At 38.4% G+C, this 26,649-nt stretch overlaps 2 protein-coding genes across 3 annotated transcripts in view; one reads left to right on the top strand and one right to left on the bottom strand.

The window, feature by feature from the left end:
- top6bl (TOP6B like initiator of meiotic double strand breaks) overlaps positions 1 to 12,542 on the bottom strand; it is an 18,616-nt gene extending 6,074 nt beyond the window's left edge. Inside the window, exons 1-8 of the mRNA XM_062965350.1 lie at positions 12,301 to 12,542; positions 7,538 to 7,682; positions 6,936 to 6,989; positions 5,740 to 5,840; positions 5,190 to 5,273; positions 4,610 to 4,665; positions 2,433 to 2,504; positions 132 to 323 (exon numbers count right to left, since the gene is read on the bottom strand). Of these exons, the coding sequence (XP_062821420.1) occupies positions 132 to 323; positions 2,433 to 2,504; positions 4,610 to 4,665; positions 5,190 to 5,273; positions 5,740 to 5,840; positions 6,936 to 6,989; positions 7,538 to 7,682; positions 12,301 to 12,333 (737 nt within the window). The 5' untranslated portion in view covers positions 12,334 to 12,542. The remainder of the gene's footprint in view (positions 1 to 131; positions 324 to 2,432; positions 2,505 to 4,609; positions 4,666 to 5,189; positions 5,274 to 5,739; positions 5,841 to 6,935; positions 6,990 to 7,537; positions 7,683 to 12,300) is intronic.
- Positions 3,967 to 25,067, top strand: LOC100557059 (acylphosphatase-2). Of its 2 annotated transcripts, XM_062965348.1 has the most exons (5): positions 3,967 to 4,122; positions 15,749 to 15,912; positions 19,013 to 19,029; positions 19,629 to 19,738; positions 24,059 to 25,067. In XM_062965348.1, the coding sequence occupies exons 2-5, from the start codon at positions 15,858 to 15,860 to the stop codon at positions 24,171 to 24,173; spliced, it is 297 nt and encodes a 98-aa protein (XP_062821418.1). In that variant the 5' UTR covers positions 3,967 to 4,122; positions 15,749 to 15,857; the 3' UTR covers positions 24,174 to 25,067. The 2 variants fall into 2 exon arrangements, with proteins under 2 accessions (XP_062821418.1, XP_062821419.1); XM_062965349.1 differs by lacking the exons at positions 3,967 to 4,122; positions 19,013 to 19,029 and adding an exon at positions 12,674 to 12,689.
- Positions 25,068 to 26,649: the final 1,582 nt, after the last annotated feature.

Consider the following 26,649-nt stretch of genomic DNA (forward strand, 5'->3'; position numbering starts at 1 on the left):
CCATACATATAGGTAAACGGAATGAGCTGAAATTGGCTTCCAAGTAAGGGAGTGTAGTCTATTCCAAGTATGAGTTCTTTTATTATCTACATTCGATCTGAGTTTCATCACTGGTTACAGCAAAGGATACAGAGAGAGCAGTTATCCTAGTTAGCTGATTAGGGAAAGGCTTCAGGCAAGGACATAAAGCCACAACTGGTGTTAGTCTTAGTTCACCACTGAAGTCTCTTTTGGCTACTTCATCTGGAAGGAAGAGACCAACTTGCTCACCCACCACTGGGTGGATTTTGTTGCAGGACATATTCACATCCCTAGATGTTGACCTGGTCAGGTCCACATGACAAAAAGAAGGTTAGGAAGAAACTACAACTAAGAAGACTAAGAAGTATCAAATGGCTAGACTAGCATTCCCCAACTAAGCACTAAGCAAATGTTATTTTAACCTCAATTCCCAAAAGTCCTGAGCATGAGCTATGCTTTTTATGGTGTCAGAAGCGACTTGAGAACATATTGCAGGTTGCTTCTGGTGTGAGAGAACTGGCCATCTACAGAGACATTGCCCAGGGGATGGCGGGATGTGTTACCATCCTGCTGTGAGGCTTCTCTCATGTCCCCACAAGCTAGAGCTGACAGACAGAAGCTCAACCTGTCTTGCAGATTCTAACTGCCAATCTTCAGATCAGCAACCCAGCTTTCAGGTCAGCAGTTCAGCCAACACAAGAGTTTAACCCATTGCGCCACTGAGGCTCCTATACTGAGTAGACCTTAATGAACCGGCATGCTCAGGGCATGCATGAAAGATGTGCCAGCTATCCTTACACATAAAAACAAGAAAGAAGCAAGCAAGCAAGAGCACTGTTACAGGTATCTAATGAAGCTGGGATTGATTTTTGTTGCATAAAAGCCTTTTTTTAGAGAGAAAAAGCAGGATATAAATAATAATAATTTTAAAAAATAAAAATACCCATATTTACTCAAGTCTAATGTGCCATCGAATATAATGTGCACCTCAATTTTCAAAACCCTGAAACCAAAAAAGAGGGTATTTGCTGGTGAATGGAATGTGCAGCAGCAAAAGGTGCACGCTTTAATATGTCATTACAGTTGTTACCTACTTAGAATCTCTTCTTTAAAAACAATTTTGTTGGAACACCAATGCTTTCAACAATGGAAAAGAAACCTTGCAGCTCATCTATGCTGTAGAATGAACGCACTTTAATTGCCTTGGTTCGATGCTATAGAGTCATGGGGGCTGTAGTTTTACAAAGCTTTGAGCCTTCTCTGCCAAAGAATGCTGATGCCTCACCAAACTACAAATCCCAGGATTACATTGAGCTATGACAATTAAATCACAAATGACATCCCTCTAATAGGAGCTCCAGGTGCTCCTGATGCAGCTTCCCCTATTGCTTTGGCTCAGCACCGCACACCATAATTTTGGGAAGGCAATTTAGTTTAAAAAAAGAGAGCATTAGATTTGAGTAATTACAACAATAAAAGCATTTCTCTGACAAAACCAGAGACCCCCAAAGTACGCCCCTAGCTCTCATCTCCCACAGGTGGCAACAAAGTTTGCTTCTAATTCTGATTTGTGCAGTTCTTTCTCTTTTCTTTTCCTTTGATTCTACTTCAGACAGGATTTGTGTGTGTGTGGGGGGGGGGGGGGGGGGGGGGTTGCAAATCTAGATGCCTGAAGCAAGCCTTTGTGGACAGAAGATTAAGGAGATGAAGGAAGGGTTCTGGCGCCCAGACACCTTCCCCCTGAAGCATTTGGCACTGAACCCTATTCAATACCTGATATTCATTCTAGACTCGAAACTCCACCTGAGGTGGAAACTTACCAAGGTCACCTACAGCAGAGCTCTGCTGTTCATTGCAATAGACCTCATGTAGATCTTTCCATTAGATTGTGCCTGTGAGCCTTCTCTTTCACTTTTATCAAATAGGAAGGCTAACAGGTCTCCAATTGGCCTCAGCCTCCAAAGCACTGTGATAAGGTCATCTTAGGTCAGAAAATGACTTGAAGACACACAACAATTCCTTAAATCTTTTTCTCTCAAATCCAAAAAAGAATCTTAGACAAGGTGAAACAGCTATCCCAAGCCACTGATTCTGTGCATTATGAAGGGGGAAGAAATGTCTGACTACATAATGTATAATTGCATTTTTATTGCCAGGGTGAATTAGATAGTGCTGTTTCTGGTGTAAATGTAAGTTGGATATTATGAATTTTTCAGAGTGGGGTCCCAAAATGTTTAGGGCAATTTCTGTGCCTCTTCTGCAAAAGAGGGAACAAAATAACAAAATCCTAAGACACCAAACATGTTGATACTCTTATTGAAATACATGCCCATTAACTGTTCTCAGGTGTGCTTAAGTTATGCACATTTGTATCTATTTATTTGGGACCTGAGGTGCAAACATGTTCTAACCTCACAAAATGATTCGCATCAGTGAGTAGTCTCATCCCTTGTGGCAAACAGGTAGTGGCTGTGCTTCCTGCGCTAGAGAAGAGATGGGAAATTATTCACTATCATTCAACGGCAATTGGTACAGGTTTGCTTTTGATGAAAAGACAGAAAGGGAATTATTTTGTCAAATGGGGAAAAGTTAGCCCACAAGTCTAGAAAGTTTAACGGAAATGAACAGAAGGCACACTGGGATATATTTTAAAACTGAATCAACAATTGTAACAATTACAGGCTAATGACATTTCCCTCTTTGTAAAAAGCCCAGAATTACAAGCTTTGTAGAGCATGGGAATACATTAAATGTGGTGTATTTTGATTTTAGTAAGAAGTCTTTTAATGAGATACAACTTAATTATTTGACAGTCAACCTGGCAAAATGTAAGCAACAGAATGCTACTATTAATTGGATTTGTAGCTGATTTGAGGACTAAATCTAAACCTTGTAGCACCTCACTTGTCACTTCTCCTGATAACGAGGGACCATTAGCAAGCACTCTTTAAGAATGTGTCCAAAAGAGTGTGTCTGATGCGATCAAAGCTCTAGAAAGTAAATAACTCTTAAGGGAACTGGGTATGCTAGGCTTGCAAAAGAGAGAAGTGATATGATATGCATCTTTAAATATCTGAAGGACTGTCATATAGATGTTGGAGTAAGCTTGTTTTCTGCTGTTCAGGAGGATAAAACCTGAGCTAATGGCTTCAAATTACCATCAGCATATTCTGACTAAATATTAAGAAAGATATAATTTGATGGTCAGAGTTGTTCAACAGTGGAACAGATTGACTCGGAAAGTGGTATTCTCTCCCTCATTAGAGTTCTTTTAAACAGAGGTTATGGTTAGTTGTGGATTCCTGTACTGGAAAGAAGTTTGCCTACATGATTCTTGGGATCCCTTTCAACTCTATGATTCTATTTCTGTTCTATTTCTGTGTACTGCAGTATATATAGGAGCTGGCCAGCTTCATTCCTCCCTCTCCTGGCTGGTCTAGCCATATTCATTTTCTTTAAGCAATCAAGTGCAGGCTTTAAGCCTTTCCTTTCTCTGTTTGAAGGACACTGGCAACATTGGCCTCTATTAGACAGCTTTCTCTTTTTTTAAGTGGGCAAATGCACCTTGCCCACTTACAATTAGCAACAGTTGTAGATCAAACTGAGAAACAGTCATACCCACAAAGGTGGCATGGGTTACTTCCCTATTTAAATTATACTCATTGTATTTATTTACTCTATATATAAATCACAACATGCACATTTAGTACCCTCTCTTTGAATGTGATTATGTATTTTCTTTTTGTATTACTGATGACATGCAAATCACAATACTAAACATCAACCTAGTCTATATTGTGAGTTTAGAATTATGGCTGTTGATTCTAACAGTTGAAAAGGCTGCCCTGGATCGCCAGTCTCTTTTCCCCCGGCTGGGTTCCAAAGCTGCAAGACTGGGCTTTAAATAAGAGGCGTTTCAATGGGAAAGTTTAATTCAGGACAAATTGTTAATCCTTGCCAATTCTTTCAGGACAGAGGAGGAAAAATACAGGACTCTCTTTGTTCTTGATGTTCTGAATAGCAATTGACAATAAAGCTCTATGATGGCACTGATAGACCTGTCTCCCTGCAGTAGAAATACCAGCTATCAAGGACAAACCTGTAAGTATGCTAGCTTTAAAATATTTAGCATACAAAATATTTAGTTGTTAATAAAACATGTAAAATGTAAAGCAGGGCTGCATTGACTGAGTTTGAGGGCATTAACAAAAGAAGACAATAACATATAAACAAACATCTGATGATGAAAAAAATGGATTTAGGATTTTCTGGTGTTTGGAGGAAAACTACCCAAAAATACAGCAGAGCATCCAAAATACAAAAACAGGATACTCATAGTTTGAGCATTCAGTTCACAGCAAGCAGAGCGTAAAGTGCCATGTGGCTGTAAAAAAATTAGAGCTTAGGAGGCAACATTCAGCAAGGATATACTTGGAAGTTGCAAGGTTTTTGTGATTTTCCTACATTAGCACAAGCAAATTATAAAATATTAACTTGGAAACACAGCACATTAGACTGATGTTTACTTATCTACCTATCTATCCATCCATTCATCCATCCTGCTTTTCTGGAAGAAGTATTTACTTACCTATAGGTCTCAGCAGAAATTCGTCCATTCACTTTTACACAATAATGAAAATTGATCTACAGAACAGAGCAACAGATAATCAAATAGACTGGAAATTAGAAGAAAGCATAAGTTGTAAGAGGTTTGGAATGCTTCTTTGCTGTGTATATCTGCTGTATCATTTCTATTAATAAAACATGCATTTACATGTGTGAGTGTTCAGCACCAAAAGAACCCTTGCAAAGGCCAGTTGCAAGTTTGGAATCATGCCAAACCCGCAACCATAGCTTAAATCTGGTAGATTTTGCCAAATGTCTATTCCGAAGCAGAATATATGTGTAGAACCAGTTCTAATATATGAATTTTCATTCTGCCGAAAGGCTACTAAATATGTATAAGTGTAAAGTTACAATAGCCATTGAAACACCTAAAAGAACACTTTTCCTCGGGAGTGAATTGCTTCAGAGGTTCAGGAAACACTTCCCTTTTTAAATTGCTTTCCAGAGAGCCTCACACATCCTGAAGCTAGCACTTCTTTAAGGCCTCCGTTTGTAGCCGGTTGATCCCATGAAAGCTTCATGGTCCAGAAGAAGAATCTTACCATTGTGTGTACAAGGCTGATCCTATGGATGAACTGTTTCATGGCTAAACAATCCTCTTCCAGAACTCTGGATTTCTCACAGACCTGAAACCCCACACAAAATGCATCTAGATAAAGCTCCCTTTCCAAAATGGTTCCCTAAAAACTATATTCCATACCCTAAGAATATAATTTAGATCTTGTCCAAAATTATTATAGGAGACCAATAAATTCAAACATTGAGTGTCAAAGATTCAAAACAGTTACAAGAACAAGAAATAATGAGAACCAGTTTTTGTTTTTGTTTTTTTGTTATTGCCGAAGTATTCCTACTTCACTAAAAATTGTATAGGCCAAATCTTAAAAGTCTTGATGTGGGGATTTCTGTAATAGCCAAGGTTAGCAAACTGTAGGAAGCCCAGTGTCGTCATAAACTGTTCACAAAGCTGGCACTGGTGCATCCTAAGTGTGTGTTTTCTGCTTGTTCCCATGAAATGTACAAAATATCCCTGCAAAATACTTTATGCTAAGTTTGGTCCTGAGAGGGGCCAAAGCCACCAGAGAGGCTAACCTTAAAAGAGAGCTGAAAAGGCATGGCATGTAGAGGTTCATGAGGACACCCCTTTCCACTCACGGCCTTCCTCTGGCATAAAGGCAGCAAGCCTTCAATTTCTGCAGGACGGAAAATTACGAATGTCAGGCAAAATAATATAAGACAAAGAAAGCCCTGCCCTGGGAATGAGGACAGGCTGGAATTTGAGGTGGTGAATATACCACTGCCAAAGGAGACAGGAAATTTACTGGGCTCTGCCTTTAGGCATTTCAGGCACCAGTGGATAAAGATACCATTCACAGGAAGCCTGCCCTCTTTCTCCGAGGAAAGATGTAAACACCAACAAGCAGTTCACATGAGTCTTTTAAGAAAAGCATCTCACCACTTGAGGATCTTCTGATATTGCACTTCTCCAGCCACACTTTATAAAGGAGCAGTTATTAAAAAAAATGCCACTAAGGGCTCTTTATTCCAGGATCTGATCCCAGATTACCTGTTTATCCCATGTTATCTGGCAGTGGAGACTCAGGCCCCTTCCACACAGTTGTATAAAATCCACACTGAACTGAATTATATGGCATTGTGGACTCAGATAATACAGTTCAAAGCAGATATTGCAGATTTTTCTGAGTTATATGGCTGTATGGAACTTTCATCTTCATATCATTAGAACAGGCATGGGAAAACCAGCCCTCTAGGTGTTTCAGACTTCAACTCTCACAATTCCTAACAGCCAGGAGTCTGTTAGGAATTGTGGGAGTTGAAGTCCAAAACACCTGGAGGGCCGAAGTTTGCCCATGCCTGCATTAGAACAATAACAGTGAAGGAACCCCTATGTCAAATGCATAAATGAGAGCGATTGATTCTTCTTCCATTTGTTCTCTACTTGTGGCCTTCTCTGGCAATAAGAGAGCAACACCAGAAAGCAAGGTTTGGCATATCAGGATCACAGGGCAAGCCAGATGACACAGAGGGCGGTCTAGAAATGAAGTATTATTATCTATTACTCTGTGATGCGGTAGCAGAAAAGGCCAATGTGATTCTGGACTGCATTTATAGGAGTATAGCATTGAGATCAAGGGAAGCCATAGTCTCATTCTATTCTGCTTTGGCCAGACATCTCCTGGAATAATAATCCTGTTCAGGATATGGAGAAGTTAGGATGAATCCAGAGAAGGGCAGCCAAAGTGATCAAAGATACGGAAAATATTTACCTCTCTGTATCTGATCACTGAGGAGTCGGTGGCAAAAATCACCTTTTGCTGAAACTGTAGGAAGCAAACAAGAAGATTTTTTGTTTATTCCAGATTTGTGTTCAGATTTATGACTCTGTTTTACACCACCTTTTAATAGGAGTCCATATGTTCTATTTTTCCGTCTTCCACTTATGACATTTTAGCTTTTTTTTCCTAGCCCAAATCTATTTTAAAGAATTGTTAGAAAGAAGAGCCAAGAACATTGCAGTTGCTGATCAGCAGTTAGAATGTCAACAGAAAACTAAACAGAATGCATATAGGTCACCTGGGTCAGCACCCCCTTCATTGTGGAATGCATTGCGTTTCTATTGAAATTATAGTAATTATTTCCAAAATTAGACTCATCCGAGTTAGCATAAACAAAATTATGCAAATGTGTATCCTCTCCGGGTGGAGTGATACATTTCCCTTGCTGTTGCAGAGGAATGCATAAGTGTCTGCCTTAACCACTGCTGAACTGAAAAATAAAGTCTGAAATGGAAAGTTGCTTCGAATCATTAGGTATTAAGAGAGTGTAAAATAGGGAGCCCATTTTAAGGTGCAATTTACATTACACTCACTGACAATTACACAATAGGACTGATCCATCTGCTGAAGAGAATCTTCAATGTCCATAAAAACCACCAGCATCCCTTGCAGTGTTGAAAATCTTTCTGCCTTGCCCTTTTCTCCATCCTGAAGCTGAATGATTAGATATTCCAAAATCTGAAACAGTCAAAAGTCATTAATTTTTGTTCTCAGTAAAGCATGAAATTATCCTTAGTGTTATGCTATACGCATCACATTTCAGTTGATGTCAAGCCGCAAGGAGAGGTGGCGAATATATTATTATTATTATTATTATTATTATTATTATTATTATTATTATTATTATTATTATTATTGGTTCCCCCTTGGGATTTTCCTCCATTTAATTCTATTATTATTATTATTATTATTATTATTATTATTATTATTATTATTAGTTTATTTACATTCTGCTTTTTCTCTCCACAAAGGAGACTCAAAGCGGCTTACATTAAAAGCATTTCAATGCAATTTTCAAATATATAAATATATAAATATTAAAATAGAATATCATTAGTATTTTTAACCAATTTAGGCAGAGCTGCTGCATAAGTCTTTAACCAATAGTAATGCGTTGTTTATTTTGAATTCTTGATTTATTCTCTATAAATTGTAATTGCTGTTCTCATGTGCCTCAAAAAAAAAGAACAAACTCAGAATTTACTTCAAGAGTTAATTCTGAAATATTGTCCATGAGATCCTTGCAAAACTGGAGAAATAGAAGTTAAGTAATCTGTAATAAAAATGCTGTTTGCCCTAACAGGAAAAAGAGCACTTGGAAAAGCACTAGTGAAGCACAGTGATAGTGAATGCTTTGTCTTCCCATGGTCTTATATGGCTCAAATGTTCTTTCCCACAAGGGAGGCTGCCTCAGAAGGAAAGTTTCCCCAAAAAAATCTGCATTCACTGTTGTTCCCTGCAACAAAATACTTGTTTGTTCTCTTTAAGCTTTTGTTAAGAAGAGCCAATTGTGTCTCTATCAACATGGATTTAAAAAGGGCTCCTGGGATACATCATACCTGAAAGGAAAGGCAGCAGGCAAGATGTATGTAAAGATCATTAAGAAGCTCCAAAGCAGTTCAAAAGCAGATAATCTGGATCCAGAAACTGGATTATAGGGCAGTATAGATGAGGGCACATTGTCTTGACGACAGCATGGCTCAATCTACACTGCCAAGTAATCCAGTTTCTGAATCCATATTATCTGCTTTGAACTGGATTATATGGCAGTGTAGACTCATATGAGCCTGTTCAAAGACGATAATCCAGATTCAGAAACTGGATTATATGGCAGTGTAGATCTAGCCTGTGTCAGAGTGGGTGTGACACTATGTCTCTGCCATCTTCCATTCTAAAGGTTTCAAGGATCATAAACTGGGGGGTTCAGACTCCATCTATACTGCCACATAATGTAACTGCACTGATCTGGATTATATGGCAGTGTAAAGTCCTGTAATGCAGTTCAGTGAGGTTAACCTACATTATAGGGCAGTGTAACTACCACAGAGTCATTTTCCCCATTGAAACCTACCTAAATATTCTTTGCTACGGTAGGAATAAAAATACATGGATAAAAGCAATATGAACAAATTGCTGTTAACTATCCTTATAAAGCTGGACAGAGGAATTTTGTTGTATATTCAGAAAAGTGTGCCTTCCTTCCTTCTTTGCATCATTTACACAGAAAGTTGCCACCATGTGTCTCAAGTGTATACAACATTGCCATATACAATATTGCAATACTTTTATTGGGATACTATATTGTAGGAAGTGAGTAAACAAAATGATCCAATCTCAACATTCAACAAAACAAATCCCAGACTCGCAACATTGATTTAAACCATTTAAAAGCAACATAAAACATCCCAGTATATATATTGTATCCATGGCCTTGCAGTCCAACTTTGGCTGGATAATGATCACTGAATCCCACTGAAGGAACTAGAGATTCCTAAATAAAAACTAACAATGATATTTAATTCTGTTTCAATATTTGTATATTTGTAAATTTTAAACTGTATTTTTTATGAATTAAAAAAATAGGAAATGTTTCCAGTGGCCACTAGATGGTAGGATGAGAAAACACATCCAAAATGAAGCTCAAGGCAATCTGAGGAAACAGAAAGGCATTCGTCAAGGAAATTATCATACTGTATTCTAGCTGAAATATATTATTTAGATCAGTAATTTTGCTTTATTGTTATTATTTTGGCCTCCAGCACATGAAGAGTCTTATCTATTTGACAGGTTGAAATATTTCAGGAAGGGAGACCATCTATATTGCAAAATTAATGCATTTCAACTGCTATGGCTCAATGTGAGGGAATAGTGGGAGTTGTAGTTTTACAAGGTGTGTAGCCTTCTCTGCCAAAATAAAATTGCTGGTGCCTCGCCAAACTACAAATCCCACTATTCCATAGACTTTAGCCACGAAAGTTGAAGTGGTGCCATACTGGATTAAACTCTGCAGTGTAGATGCAGCTGAAATGGGAGTCAAAGGAAGGATGCATCAAGAATACATCCAAGATATCCATGTGGCCGGCATGATGACATGGAGCGCCGTTACCTTCCCGCCGGAGCGGTACCTATTGATCTACTCACATTTGCATGTTTTCGAACTGCTAGGTTGGCAGGAGCTGGGGCTAACAGCGGGCGCTCATTCTGCTCCCGGAATTTGAACCTGGGACCTTTCGGTCTGCAAGTTCAGCAGCTTAGCGCTTTAACACACTGAACCACCAGGGAGCCCGGCATATATATATATATATATACACACAGTAGAGTCTCACTTATCCAAAATTCGCTTATCCAACGTTCTGGATTATCCAACATATTTTTGTAGTCGATGTTTTCAATATATCGTGATTTTTTGGTGCTAAATTCATAAATACACTAATTACTACGTAGCATTACTGCATATTGAACTACTTTTTCTGTCAAATTTGTTGTATAACATGATGTTTTGGTGCTTAATTTGTAAAATCATAACCTAATTTGATGTTGAATAGGTTTCTCCTTAATCTCTCCTTATTATCCAAGGTTCTGCCGGCCCATTTATGTTGGATAAGTGAGACTCTACTGTATATATTTACTGAGTTTTTTAAAAAAATTATTTTTCTCTCTCTGTCCCTCCTTCCCTTACTCTCCTTTCCTACTATTCTTCACTATCTAGTCTGTTCCCCCACTTTCAATGCATTCTTATCCTTAAGAAATCAATAAAAACTACAGTAGAGTCTCGCTTATCCAAGCCTCTAGATAATCCAAGCCATTTTTGTAGTCAATGTTTTCAATATATCGTGATATTTTGGTGCTAAATTCGTAAATACAGTAATTACTACATAGCATTAATGTGTAATGAACTACTTTTTCTGTCAAATTTGTTGTATAACATGATGTTTTGGTGCTTAATTTGTAAAATCATAACCTAATTTGATGTTTAATAGGCGTTTCCTTAATCCCTCCTTATTATCTAAGCTTCTGCCGGCCCGTTTAGCTTGGATAAGTGAGACTCTACTGTATATATTTTTGTTATTTAAACTATACATATTGTGAAATTATGGTGTTTTTCTTGAAGTGACACACCACCCAAGTCATGCTAGGTTTTTTTTGGTGAATTTTGACACACCAAGTGGAAAAGGTTGCCCATCATTGCTCTACTGCAGGGGTCCCCAAACTAAGGCCCGGGGGCAGGATGCGGCCCTCCAAGGTCATTTACCTGGCCCCCACCCTCAGTTTTATAATATAATATTTTTATATCATTTTAAATAATATATTATATTGTATATACATATAATATTGATTATAATGTTATACAATATAATACTAATAATACCATATAATAATATTAATTATATGGTATATTTTACATATAATATTACAGTATAGTGGTATAGTTCAATATATAATTTAGTAATATATAATGCTAATATTGTGCTATGCTAATAATATAATATATCGTATGTACATACAGCTGCTCTGAGTCCCCTTTGGGGTGAGAAGGGTGGTATATAAATGTAATAAATAAATGTAGTAAATGAATAAATAAATAATTTTAGACTTAGGCTTGCCCAAAGTCTGAAATGACTTGAAGGCACACAACAACAATCCTAATTAACTTGACTTATTGGCCAGAAGCAGGCCCACACTTCCCATTGAAATCCTGATAGGTTTATGTTGGTTACAATTGTTTTCATTTTTAAACATTGTATTGGTCTTTCATTGTTGTTGTTGTTTTGCACTACAAATAAGACATGTGCAGTGTGCATAGGAATTTGTTCGGTTTTTCCCCCCCCAAATGATAATTTGGCCCCTCCACAGTCTGAAGGATTGTGGACTGGCCCTCTGCTTAAACAGTTTGAGGACCCCTGCTCTACTGTATATATTTACTGAGTTTTTTTTAATTTTTATTTCTCTCTCTCTGTCCCTCCTTCCCTTACTCTCCTTGCCTACTATTCTTCACTATCTAGCCTGTTCCCCCACTTTCAATGCATTCTTATCCTTAAGAAATAAATAAAAAAACTATATTGCAAATAATAAAAAAGAAGAGGAAAGTTTGGAGAAGATAATGATGCTGAGGGAAATGGCAGGGAAAAGGACGAGGGGCCAAGGGAAAGATGGATGGGGTGGGATCCTTGAAGGGACTGGCTTGACGGCCGACAGGGAGCTCTGGCCTGGGCTGGTCCAGGAGGTCGCCAAGAATCGGAAGGAAGGAAGGAGAAAGGTTTTCCTATCAGACAAGACTCGAAAGCGGGGCGCGCACCCTGCAAGCGGCCGAGGGTCCTGCCCCGTTCATGGCTGAATTAATAGTAAAGCTAATGGTAATCGTGAGGGAAGCAGCGGGCGGTTTCTTTTTCCCCCTTCTGTGGCGCGCGCAGCTGTTTCTCTTCCCCCCCTCATACGTTTCAATAGGGGCGCGCGACCGTTTATTTTTCCCGCCCAAACTGAAAGCGAGGCACGCAGCAGTTTCTATTCCCCCCCCCTCCCCTCCACATTCACCTCAGGATTTAAATATGAAGCTTGGCCGTTGGGTTAATAAAGCAACTTTGGATCCATGAGGTGTTTTGGACTCCAATTCCCACCATTCCTCACAGCCTCAGGCCCTTTCCTTTTCCTGTGTACTCAGCAGCAGAGCAGCAAAGCACAAATACAGTAGAGTCTCACTTATCCAACACTCGCTTATCCAACACCCTGGATTATCCAACGCATTTTTGTAGTCAATGTTTTCAATGCAGTGTGATATTTTGGTGCTAAATTCGTAAATAGAGTAATTACTACACAGCATTACTGCGTATTGAACTACTTTTTCTGTCAAATTTGTTGTATAACATGATGTTTTGGGGCTTGATTTGTAAAATCATAACCTAATTTGATGTTTAATAGGCTTTTCCTTAATGCCTCCTTATTATCCAACATATTCGCTTATCCAACGTTCTGCCGGCCCGTTTATGTTGGATAAGTGAGACTCTACTGTATTTTCAATGCATTGTGATATTTTGGTGCTAAATTCGTAAATACAGTAATTACTACATAGCATTACTGCGAATTTAAGTACTTTTTCTGTCAAATTTGTTGTATAACATGATGTTTTGGGGCTTGATTTGTAAAATCATAACCTAATTTGATGTTTAATCTCTCCTTATTATCCAACATATTTGCTTATACAACGTTCTGCCGGCCCGTTTAGCTTGGATAAGTGAGACTCTACTGTATACAATTATAATAGTGTATTATGATTATTATTATATTGTATTACATTATAATATTATCAATATTATATGTATAAACAATATATTTTAGTACAGCACAACATGTTGGATAAGCGAATATGTTTGACAATAAGGAGGGGTTACGGAAAAGCCTATTAAACATCAAATTAGGTTATGATTTTACAAATTAAGTACCAAAACATCATGTTTTATAACAAATTTGACATAAAAAGCCGTTCAATACACAGCAATGTTATGTAGAAATTACCATATTTACGAATTTAGCACCAATGTATTGATAAGATTGACTACAAAAACTGACTACTAAAAGGCCAACTGCGTTGGATAATCCAGAACGTTGGATAAGCGAATGTTGGATAAGTGAGACTCTACTGTACATATTTTCACTTTGATTATACAGTAGTCTCACTTATCCAAGCTAAACGGGCCGGCAGAACGTTGGATAAGCGAATATGTTGGATAATAAGGAGAGATGAAGGAAAAGCCTATTAAACATCAAATTAGGTTATGATTTTACAAATTAAGCACCAAAACATCATGTTATACAACAAATTTGACAGAAAAGGTAGTTCAATACGCAGTAATGTTATACAGTAGAGTCTCACTTATCCAACATAAACGGGCCGGCAGAACGTTGGATAAGCGAATATGTTGGATAATAAGGAGGCATTAAGGAAAAGCCTATTAAACATCAAATTAGGTTATGATTTTACAAATCAAGCACCAAAACATCATGTTATACAACAAATTTGACAGAAAAAGTAGTTCAATACACAGTAATGCTGTGTAGTAATTACTGTATTTACGAATTTAGCACCAAAATATCACACTGCATTGAAAACATTGACTACAAAAATGCGTTGGATAATCCAGAATGTTGGATAAGCGAGGCTTGGATAAGTGAGACTCTACTGTATTGTAATTACTGTATTTACGAATTTAGCACCAAAATATCACGATATATTGAAAACATTGACTACAAAAATGGCTTGGATAATCCAGAACGTTGGATAAGCGAGGCTTGGATAAGTGAGACTCTACTGTATTTTCACTTTGATTATGTGTATAGATTACTTGCCTCTCCTGATGGCTCAAGGAAAGGTACAACAAAGTACAATAGAATCTCACTTATCCAGCACTTGCTTATCCAGAGTTCTGGATTATACAACGCAGTTTGGCTCCCGCCCCAATCCACAGCTGTTTCTCTAGGCAGCAAAGATTGAACTTTTATGGATTTAATTTCCAACAATGTTGCTACTGTAAGTTCATTTTATGCAATTCTATCTTTATTTGTAGCCAATTTGTTAGTAGCCATTTTTGTAGTCAATGTTTTCAATATATTGTGATGTTTCGGTGCTAAATTCATATACAGTAGAGTCTCACTTATCCAATATAAACGGGCCGGCAGAACGTTGGATAAGCGAATATGTTGGATAATAAGGAGGCATTAAGGAAAAGCCTATTAAACATCAAATTAGGTTATGATTTTATAAATCAAGCCCCAAAACATCATGTTATACAACAAATTTGACAGAAAAAGTAGTTCAATACGCAGTAATGCTGTGTAGTAATTACTCTATTTACGAATTTAGCACCAAAATATCACACTGCATTGAAAACATTGACTACAAAAATGCGTTGGATAATCCAGAATGTTGGATAAGCGAGTGTTGGATAAGTGAGACTCTACTGTATACAGTAATTACTACATAAATGTTACCATGTACTAAACTGCTTTTTCTGTCGATTTGTTGTAAAACATGATGTTTTGGGTGCTTAATGTGTAAAATCGTAGTGTAATTTGACGTTTGTTAGGCTTTTCCATAATCCCTCATTATCCAACATTTTCGCTTATCCAACGTTGTGCTCTATACAGTAGAGTCTCACTTATCCAACATGAACAGGCTGGCAGAACATTGGATAAGCGAATATGTTGAATAATAAGGAGGGATTAAAGAAAAGCCTATTAAACATCAAATTATGTTATGATTTTACAAATTAAGCACCCAAAATATCATGCTTTACAACAAAATGGATAGAAAAAGCAGTTCAGTACACGACAACGTTATGTAATAATTACTGTATTTATGAATTTAGCACCAAAATTTCACAATTTATTGAAAAATTGACTACAAAAACATTGACTACTAAAAGGCAAACTGCGTTGGATAATACAGAACCTTGGATAAGCAGAGCTTGGATAAGCGAGACTCTACATATAAACATAAATTAGATGAATAAAAACACAAAATGATCAAAACCTTGCACCAAACACAGATACAGAATTAACCTATAGGAGCAATAGAGTGTTAACTTTTGATATTCTCACGTTTAAAAGAAAAGAGAGCACTGTTAAGGCTGATTTTTGTGTGTTAGAATGAGCTTTCCTGTGTGGTGTACGTGGGTTCATTATAGGCCAGGCTGTAGGTGTCTTTGGCTGAAATCAGATAACATGCTTCTTTATGCTCTTTAATATTCCAGGTGGGACACATTGCCTCCATCCTTCTTGCTGAATTTAGCAACGTTGCAGGCCGGCCAAACCAGCTGCGGTGCAAAACAGATCGGGTAGCACAGAATCTCTGTCTCTGTTATGGCTTCTGCTGGGCTCTGGGCGGTCGATTATGAGGTTCATGGAGAGGTCCAGGGTGAGTCTCTGTGTGTTTTCTCCCTCTCCTTCTGCCTATATATATATGTGTGTGTATATGCACAGATCGTGCTGCTTCCAGGAGGTCTGTGCACAGAGAAAGCTGTGCTCTGTTCCTCTGCGGCTCATGCTGCAAATAGTATGTACAACACAGACCTTGAAATAAGATGCCAGGAGCCTGTGGGCCGCAGAGCTCTGCTTTGGATTCTAACGGCAGCAAGGATTAGAAGACAGTCTGCAAGGGCTCAAAAGGGAACTTAATTGAAGCCTATACACAGGGGGCATGTGTACAGTTGGAAACTAATTGGGAACGTTATAATGCAATTTTGGTGTTGAAGGAGCCACGTATCTTAGAGTAGGCAAGTTCTTGTTCTGTAGCGCCGAGATCTGGGCCATTTCTGGGTGGGAGGATCAGCATCCTTGATTTAACCTCCTTTTATATACAGTAGAGTCTCACTTATCCAAGCCTCGCTTATCCAAGCTTCTGGATAATCCAAGCCATTTTTGTAGTCAATGTTTTCAATATATCATGATATTTTGGTGCTGAATTCATAAATACAGTAATTACAACATAACATTACTGCGTATTGAACTACTTTTCTGCGTATTGAACTCCTTTGTTGTATAACATGATGCTTTGGTGCTTAATTTGTAAAATCATAACCTAATTTGATGTTTAATAGGCTTTTCCTTAATCCCTCCTTATTATCCAAGATATTGAGCCCCCAGATGGCGTAGTGGACTAAGTGACTTGAAGGTTGGGTTGCTGACCTGAAAGTTGCCAGGTTCGAATCCCACCTGGGGAGAGTGCGGATGAGCTCCCTCTATCAGCTCCAGCTCCATGCGGGGACATGAGAGAAGCCTCCCACAAAGATGGTAAAAACATCAAAACATCCAGGCGTCCCCTGGGCAACGTCCTTGCAGACGGCCAATTCTCTCACTCCAGAAGCAACCTCGGTTGCTCCTGACACGAAAAAAAAAATCCAAGATATTCGCTTATCCAAGCTTCTGCTGGCCCATTTAGCTTGGATAAGTGAGACTCTACTGTATATAATGTGTTGTGTGTGTATATATATGTGTGTGTGTGTATGTGTGTGTGTATATATATATATATATATATATATATATACAGATATACACACACACACACATATATATATACACACACAACACACACAATTAAAATTAAAAGATGTATAATTATATATATATATACACACACACTCACACACACATATATACACACACACAACACACACACACAATTAAAATTAAAAGATGTATAATTTTATATATATATATATATATATATATACTGTATATACTCGAGTATAAGCCTAGTTTTTCAGCCCTTTTGTTAAGACTGAAAAAGCCCCCCTCGGCTTATACTCAGGTGAGGGTCCTGGTTGGTTTATATTTGGGTCAGCTTATACTCGAAAATATATGGTACATTTATTATTTTTTATATTATTATTGGTATTACAGTAGAGTCTCACTTATCCAACACTCGCTTATCCAACGTTCTGGATTATCCAATGCATTTTTGTAGTCAATGTTTTCAATACATCATGATATTTTGGTCTAAATTCATAAATACAGTAATTACTACAAAGCATTATTGTGTATTGAACTACCTTTTCTGTCAAATGTATTGTATAACATGATGTTTTGGTGCTTAATTTGTAAAATCATAACCTAATTTAATGTTTAATAGGCTTTTCCTTAATCTCTCCTTACTATCCAACATATTCGCTTATCCAACATTCTGCCGGCCCGTTTACGTTGGATAAGTGAGACTCTACTGTATTACATTTATTATTTTTCTCTATTATTATTGCTACTATTACATTTATTTTACTCTGTTTTTATTATTATTAATAATACATTTATTATTTCACTCTGATATTATTATATTATTGCATTTATTATTTTACTCTATTTATTATTACTTGTATTATTTTCCTGTATTTATTATTATTATTATTACATGTATTATTTTACTCTATTATTATTATAAGGATACATAAGCACATTTACCTTGAAGAAGATGAGAATAATGATTTGATCAGAGTCTTATCTTAAATTTGAGCTTCATGTAAATATTCAAAAACAGTTAACCTACTGATGACTCAATGTAATTTTATTGGTATCTATTTTTATTTCTGAAATTTACCACCCCTGGCTTATACTGGAGTCAATGTTTTCCCAGTGGTGAAATTAGGTGCCTCGGCTTATATTTGGGTCGGCTTATACTCGAGTATATACGGTATATATTTCAACCCACACATAATTAAAATTTAAAGATTTACAACATGATATGGGATATTCAAGACCCAAAGTGCTAAAAATGGGGACTCATATAACTGTTTCCATGGCAAAAAAGGGGGGGAAGCAAAGGAGGCTCATATGGGACTTTTACGCTGCATCCTGTTGTCACTTAGCAATAGGTTGGAATATGCGTGTCTTTCTGATTCATAATCCCCCATAGAGAGAGGAGACAGTGATAATCTGCCGATCATAGCTATTAGCTGGATCACTGTGATGTCATGTAATGGTGCAAAATACTACAAAAGGTCATACAGTGGAATAATTTTACAATGAGAGAAGTGGGAAAATGTCTCTTAAGAGAGAGAAAGAGTACATGAAATATTACATTATTATATTACACTATTATATTATGTTATATTATAATATCACATTATTATATTACATTATTATATTAATAATATTATTACATTACATTATTGTATTATATTATTTTATATTATTATATAGTGGAAGGATGGGTCTAGATTAGAAGCTGGAAGAACTTCATATCTAGCACAGTGACAGGAGAAACTCTGGACTTTTGAAAGACAGGGAGCAGTCCAGAAACTCTGGACTTTTGAAAGACAGGTAGTGGAGCAAGTTCATTTTTATATGTAATTGTAAGCCATGGATTTTGGTTTATTAATCAGTGTGAATGGGCAACATGCACATACTGACAATATGTTTTCACCCCTTTCCTCCTGTCACATAACGCAATGATAGGTTAGGCATCGTGCTCAAATCTTCTGTTTGTAGTTAATGGGCCACTAAATGACATCTTTTCCTTCTCCTAGGTGTCTTCTTTAGAAAGGTAAGACATAATCCCACTGTGAGGATATGGTGAGGCATTTATACCCTTATCTTCTACTTGGAGATTAACTATGAGGATTGGAGACTCAGGTCCAAGGATACTTGGAGAATCAAGGATCCAAGTACTTCCTAATGTAGATTATTTTGTTCATGTACAATACAGATACTCTGTTCATTTTCAATTGCCTATACCCCTCATATTTCCCCTGGATATAATTATAATGGGTTTGATCCATTGAAATTGCCGCATGAATACCCAAGAAAGCTGCCCATAATAGCAGAGGATGGGGCTAAGGAAGCATAGAAAAAAACAGCAGATGATTTAGCAAAGCTGCCTTGCATTGTTCTCTTCCCTTCATCCGTCCCTCGGTGGACTGAGATCTGTCTGGGTGAAAGACACATGGCAGATCATGAGCAACTTCTGTGTCACCTTGCATAATCTTAAAACATAACATTCCTTAGTCAAGACAATTCACATATTCAGCTGCCAGTTGTCAAGCAAGATGACACTAAATGATGTATGTGCAAATTTAAACCAGCCTTAACATCTTTTGCGGATTTTTACACCTTTCTCTGTGTCTTTCTGGCTTTTTCTGCTAGTACACAGAAGAGCAAGGTAGGAAGTTGGGGCTGGTTGGCTGGGTGAAGAACACTGCGCATGGGACTGTGATTGGACAGCTGCAGGGCCCGAAAGAGAAAGTGGAAATCATGTGAGTATTAATGTGAAACCAAAGTCTTTAGCATCATAAACTGGGAAGAGACCACCTGACATGCAATCTGGATGAAATATAGAGTGGTTCGCACTATGAATAGGCTTCCAGCTCTGAATCTGTCACTATACATTCATGATTTGAGCATCACAAGCAGATAATAACAGTAATACTACTATGGCTGCCGCCTGAGAGATTCTTACAGTTGCAAGTTGTTGAATAGAGTCAGATCTTTTCTTCCCAACATCAGTCTCTTGAGGGGAAAAGCTGGTTAAATGAAAAGTTACAAATCAAAGCGCTCTGTCTTGATACAGGATAAACATACAATTCCTAGTGAATAATAAGAAAAAGAATTTATTTTTTATTTTTTATGTGTTGTTGAAGGCTTTTATGGCCAAAATCACTGGGTTCCTGTGAGTTTTCCGGGCTGTATGGCCATGTTCCTGAAGCATTATTTCCTGACATTTCGCTTGTATCTATGGTGGGCATCCTCAGAGGTAATGAGGTATGTTGGAAACTAGGCAAGTGGGATTTATATATCTGTGGAAGGTCCAGGATGGGAGAAAGAACTCTTGTCTGTTTGAGGCAGATGTGAATGTTGCCATTGAACACTTGAGGAGCATTGAATAGCCTTGCAGCTTCAAGGTCTGGCTGCTTACTGCCTGGGGGAATCCTTTGTTGGGAGGTGATGGCTGGTGTATGCTAATCAAGATGACCAATTGAGTCCCCTCGGGGAGAAGGGCGGGGTAGAAATATTGGAAATAAATATAAATTGAAACATTCACACATGCCTCAAACAGACAAGAGTTCTTTCTCTCCACAGATATATACATCCCTCTTGCTTAGTTTCTTCTGAGGATGCCTACCATAGATGTGGGCGAAATGTCAGGCGAGAATGCTTCTGGAACATGGCCATACAGCCCGGAAAACTCACAGCAACCCACTTTTTGTTTTACCTGCCTTGCCTCATACATCATCATCATCATAAAATGCATTCATTAAAATGCATATATTAAAACATATTTATATGAAATACAGTACATGTATGAGAATACATGGAGCAAAGATTGAAACGCAATCGACACAGAATGTGAATTTGAAACACATCATGACCTAAAAAGATTGTCCAAGTGTGGAGGACAAGTTTCACAGTAACATTCAAATGCCGAATCTTGGCTGTGTTCAAAACTTAAAATTAGAACAGCAGCGAGAACAAGTTGAACACTCCCTCCTAAAAAGCATTTGTAATGTTAACTTTAATTATATAACTGGATACATGGGGTGATCGTGATCGATACTGACATCTGATCTTTGATGTATGTGAGGAAAAGGGTGCCTCCTCTGACTTTCCTAAGTTGCACCCCTATTTTGAAATAATAAAAATACAAAAAGGAGATGGAAACAGGGTGGCCTGTTTTAATCGTTTCAATAATCCTGATCTGCAAAGAAAACCCTGTGCAGACAATTTGCCCAACCTGCTTTCTCAATTTGAAACGTCTAAATAGGGCATCTCCCCTGACTCAGTGCCCACAGCAGATTGGCACCCTGTGATGAATCTGGGTCTTGGGTCAGCTTGCAATTAGGAAGCGGGTCCAGGAGGAGATGAAGAAAATTGCTTTGTGAATTTGCAGGGTCACCCTGGGGGATCCGTGGCATCAGTGTTTGGTATAAGAAGGGGCTCCATCACCTTCACCGAGGAGATGACAACCAGAGGCAGTTTCTATGGCAACCAATCCCCCCTCCCATCACCTTGAGAGGGAGAGACACCCGAGGAAACTGGGACAGTTTCCATAGCAACCTGCCTCTTCCTAGCTTCTACCTTCACTATGTCTCTGGGAAGCGGGGATGGGGGAATTGGGGCTGCTTCCATAGCAACCACGCTACTCTTGCCCTCCTGAGCAATGGATAAAGTGGGTGCAAGATAATCCATAGCAACTGGTATTCCCCTGGTTGATGCTCTCCTCTCTCTCTTTTTTTCAAAGGTCCTGGAAGGGGATAAAAAAACAAAAAGTGTGCAGCCATTTAACCTTTCCCTACTTCTGAATAAGAGTTCCGGAGAGAACCATAACTACAGTGGGTTCTTTAACCATAGTCATCCTCGCCACACATACACAAGCTTGATTAAATTAAAAAAACATGAGTACCAGCTGGGCCAATGTTTGGGCAACATGCTAAAAGTTATTTCCTTATGCTATATTCAGTCTATAGCAAACTTCAGCCCTCCAGGTGTTTTGGACATTAGCTCTCACAATTCCTAACAGCCGATAGGCTGTTAGGAATTGTGGGAGTTGAAGTCCAAAACACCTGGAGGGCCGAAGTTTGCTCATGCCTGCTATAAGGGAAATTTCATTCACGAGCTCTTGATATTTCAAGATATCGAAGGCTTTTCTTTATGTATCTCATTTGCAGACAATGGGCATCTGGAGTGATCTGGATTAGTATTAACTGTTATCCATGTCTTGTTGCTTTTACCGCCTCTAAATTGACAGAGCTGTCTCTCTGGGGGTTGTCGATTTAAATTGCATGTACTTTGCACCATTTCTCTCTCCATTTCATTTATTAAGGTCAGCCACTGAGCTCCTTCATGGCCAAATACAGCATTTAAACCTGTGTCTCCCCAGACCTAATCCAACGCTATAATACCGTCTTTTGTTGCCTTTAGATGCAAAATCATCAAATGCATTACTGTCATTTGGATTAAGTAATACATTATTATGGCATATTATTATTCATATACTGTACTGCTATAATAGCCAAAAAGATAATGGATTCCCAAACTCACAAAGACACAAATCCACTATGAGCAGCAGTAAAAACAGAAGTAGTAATAATAATTATTATTATTATTACTATTATTATTATTATTATTATTATTATTATTTATTTGTACACTGCTCTATCTCCCCAATGGGACTCAGGGCGGTTTCCAACCAGTGCAAAGCAACATATAATATACGATAACTTAATACAGTAAAATATGGAAGTAAATATTTTTCGTAACTTATATACAACAATAATGAACATGTATACAAAGAACGTAAGATTGTAATATACACAGTGACTGATCATAGCCAAGAGAGTTTTACAAAAGAATCTTACAGCAATAATTTTATTCTGGAGAACTGTGTAAAGATCTTCAAAGGATGTCAAGCGTTTATAATATGCTGTATTGGATGTTCTTTCTTGCTTTACCTTACAAGAAAAGATATCCAGCACAGTGAATGTTATAAACCTTCACAGCTAAATAACTACTGCCGTTACGGAGAAGTCTGCTCCACAGTTTTTGTGCTTGATACCTTCATCCCTGGCAAGAAAGAACATCCAATACAGCATGTTATAGAACTTCATGTTCATTGTTGTTGTATATAAGTTGCCAAAAATATTTACATCTGTGATTGGTTTACTACTGCTATAATAGCCAAAGTGAAGTGTGATGCTTTAAGCATTGAATTACACATTCTGTAGACTAGAGTTCGAATCCCTGCTCAGCCACGCAAACCCACTGGGTGACCTTAAGCGGGTCATACTCTCTCGGCCTCGAGAGGAAGGCGAGGGAGAGGGTCCCACTATTGAGAAGTACATAAGAGCTTATTACTGATTCCTGCTGCTGTTGAAAATGGAAACTGGGCTGGCCAGTGTGATTGCCCCCTTTCAACAATATTTCCTTTGTGTTGTCGAAGGCTTTCATGGCCGGGATCACAGGGTTGTTGTATGTCTTTCGGGCTGTGTGGCCATGTTCCAGAAGTATTCTCTCCTGACGTTTCGCCCACATCTATGGCAGGCATCCTCAGAGGTTGTGAGGTATGGATAAACTTTGGAAAGTCGAAGGAAAGAAAGGGTCTCTGGCCCAAGGAATCCGCAAAGCATGAAACACGTGTCAAGCCATTGCTTCTGGGAAGGCTTCTTTCCTTCGACTTTCCAAAGTTTATCCATACCTCACAACCTCTGAGGATGCCTGCCATAGATGTGGGCAAAACGTCAGGAGAGAATACTTCTGGAACATGGCCACACAGCCCGAAAGACATACAACAACCCAATATTTCCTTTGTAAGTCCAAAACACCTAGGCCAGGCATGGGCAGACTTTGGCCCTCCAGGTGCTTTGGATTTCATCTCCCACAATTCCTAACACTACTGGCTGTTAGGAATTGTGGCAGTTGAAATCCAAAACACCTGGAGGGCTGAAGTTGGCTCATGCCTGTCCTAGTCTCTGTGACTTGATCGCTTTTGTAGTCTATGAAAAACCTGGATTCATGCCGGTCTGGGAAGGAGAACAGAGCAGCATGCTGATTTGTGCTTCTTCTCCCCTTTCCCTCCCCAGGAAGAACTGGCTGCGCACCGTGGGGAGCCCCATGTCACGTATTGACCGGGCCGTGTTCTCCAATGAGAAAGAGATCACTTGTCTAGAGTTCCAGTCCTTCACCACCAAGTATTAGAAGAAGGATCAAGGGAATTTCCGCCCAGAAAGAGGCTCCACTTTTCCTTCTTTGAGATGGACCTTGTTGCTGCTGCTGCTGTTCAGGACAACGTTAGACATTGCTCTGTTAGTCCTATCATGCTTCTACCACACCATTTGTGTCCAGAAAAAAAAACCCTGCAGCTTACAAGGTGTCCCATAGAATAGCCACTGCTCTTTTTGCCACTTTGCATTGTTTGTTAAGTGATTAGAGAAGAATGAATTGTCAAGTTAGATTAATGCCCAAAAAATAATAAAACTCTCTTCCCTTCAGGAAGACTCCTGAACCTATGTTACCACTGATCAACCTTAAAGCAATATGACTTTGGAACAGCACATTAATGTCCTCCACATTTGTTGCCCTTCCATCTCAGTGTCCACCCATCAAGACTATTATTAGCTCACTAAAGTGTATCTTTAAAGGAAAGAAAACTAGTTGTCTTTTATAGAGGCGTTGGTCGGGGTTGTTGTGTGGCATGACATTGATATCGTTTCTGCAATTGTAGGAAGAAACCGCAAAGTGGACTTAGGAGCAAGGTGATTGAGGGATTGCAAGTAGTGGCAGGCATTCCTTCACTGAGGCAACGCCTTGCCAGCAACCCTTATGATTCAGCTACATGATATTATTTAAATAATTGATGAACTTCTTGCTCTCTCTCTCTTTTTGTATATATCTGTGTGTGCTGCAACTGAAATGCAGAAGCTGCTCTATGGCTCAGTGAAGGAGTTGATGACCCCATTCTGTTCACCTCATCCACATCCTTTTATACTAAAGGAGGGTTTCTTGTATTTCAGAATACCTGTATCCTAGTGAACAATAGTGTAGTTTTGCTCTGCCTATGTGAATAAAACATATCCCTATAATTAGACATTCCCCCTTTTTCCCCAGTTGTTGCATTTGAACAGCAGAGGACAAAGATCAGTCACTAAGATCAATATTGTATTTTTTTACATCTGATAAAGTGGACAGTAACTCGTGATGAAATACAATATTTACAATACAATGCGAGCCTTTTGCTGCAATATGGCATTCCTGTAGTCATACGTTGCTGTTCTATGTGTGTTGACTGGTTAATCCAAGTTATAGCAAATAGAAAAATAGAATCATAGAGTTGGAGGAGACTCCAAGAACTATCTAATTCAGCCCTTTGCCACAATCAAAACACAGCATAGATGGTATCCAGAAAAAACATTCATTTATTCTTTTTCTTATTAATTTGCTCTTCACATCTGGATCAGAGCAGCATATAAAAGTCCACAAATATGCAAACAGCCTGAATGTGTTGTCAAAGGCTTTCATAGCCAAAATCACTGGGTTGCTGTGAGTTCCAGGCTGTCTGACCATGTTCCAGAAGCATTCTCTCCTGACGTTTCACCCACATTTATGGCAGGCATCCTCAGAGGTTGTGAGATCTGTTGGAAACTAAGCAAGTGGGTTTTATATATCTATGGAAAGTCCAAGGTGGGGAAAAGAACTCTTGTCTGTTGGAGGCAAGTGTGAATGCTGCAGTTGGCCACCTTGATTAGCACTGAATAGCTGTGCATCTTCAAAGCCTAGTTGCTTCCTGCCTGGGGGAATCCTTTTTTGGGAGGTGTTAGCTGGCTCTGATTGTTCCTGTCTGGAATTCCCCTGTTTTCTGAGTGTTGTTCTTTATTTACTGTCCTGATTTTAGAGTTTTTTAAAATACTGGTAGCCAGATTTTGTTCATTTTCATGGTTTCCTCCTTTCTGTTGAAATTGTCCACATGCTTGTGGATTTCAATAGCTTCTCTGTATAGTTGACATGGTGGTTGTTGAAGTGAAATAACGTATTCATGCAACACTCAGGTATATCAGGATAAAAAAACCTAGGAAGGGGCTATTTAATTCTGGTAAGGTCTTGAATTGCTCCCGTTATTGGATGCAGCATTATGAATACTTAAAGCAACTAGCATGTCCATCACAGAATTATGCAGAGTAGTGATTCTAGCCCTCCATTAATGAAGTACATGTCTATTTATTTTGGACTGAACCACCCCTTCCATGGGTGTCACTTATTTCATTTTCATCATATTTAATACTGCAGATACGACATTGGGTTGTTGTGTGTTTTCCGGGCTGTATGGCTATGTTCCAGAAGCATTATCTCCTGACATTTTGCCCACAACTATGGCAGGCATCCTCAGAGGTTATTAGGTATCCTCACAACCTCTGAGGATGCCTGCCATAGATATGGGTGAAACGTCAGGAGATAATGCTTCTGGAACATGGCCATACAGCCCGAAAATCTCATAACAACCCTGTGATTCTGGCCACGAAAGCCTTCGACAACAACTATAACATTGTTGGCTAATGTTTTGACTTATCCATCACTCGCTTATCCAACGTTCTGGATTATCCAACGCATTTTTGTAGTCAATGTTTTCAATATATCGTGATATTTTGGTGCTAAATTTGTAAATACAGTAATTACAACA

This window comes from Anolis carolinensis, unplaced genomic scaffold (assembly GCF_035594765.1).
Source record: "Anolis carolinensis isolate JA03-04 unplaced genomic scaffold, rAnoCar3.1.pri scaffold_14, whole genome shotgun sequence".
NCBI lineage: Eukaryota > Metazoa > Chordata > Lepidosauria > Squamata > Dactyloidae > Anolis > Anolis carolinensis.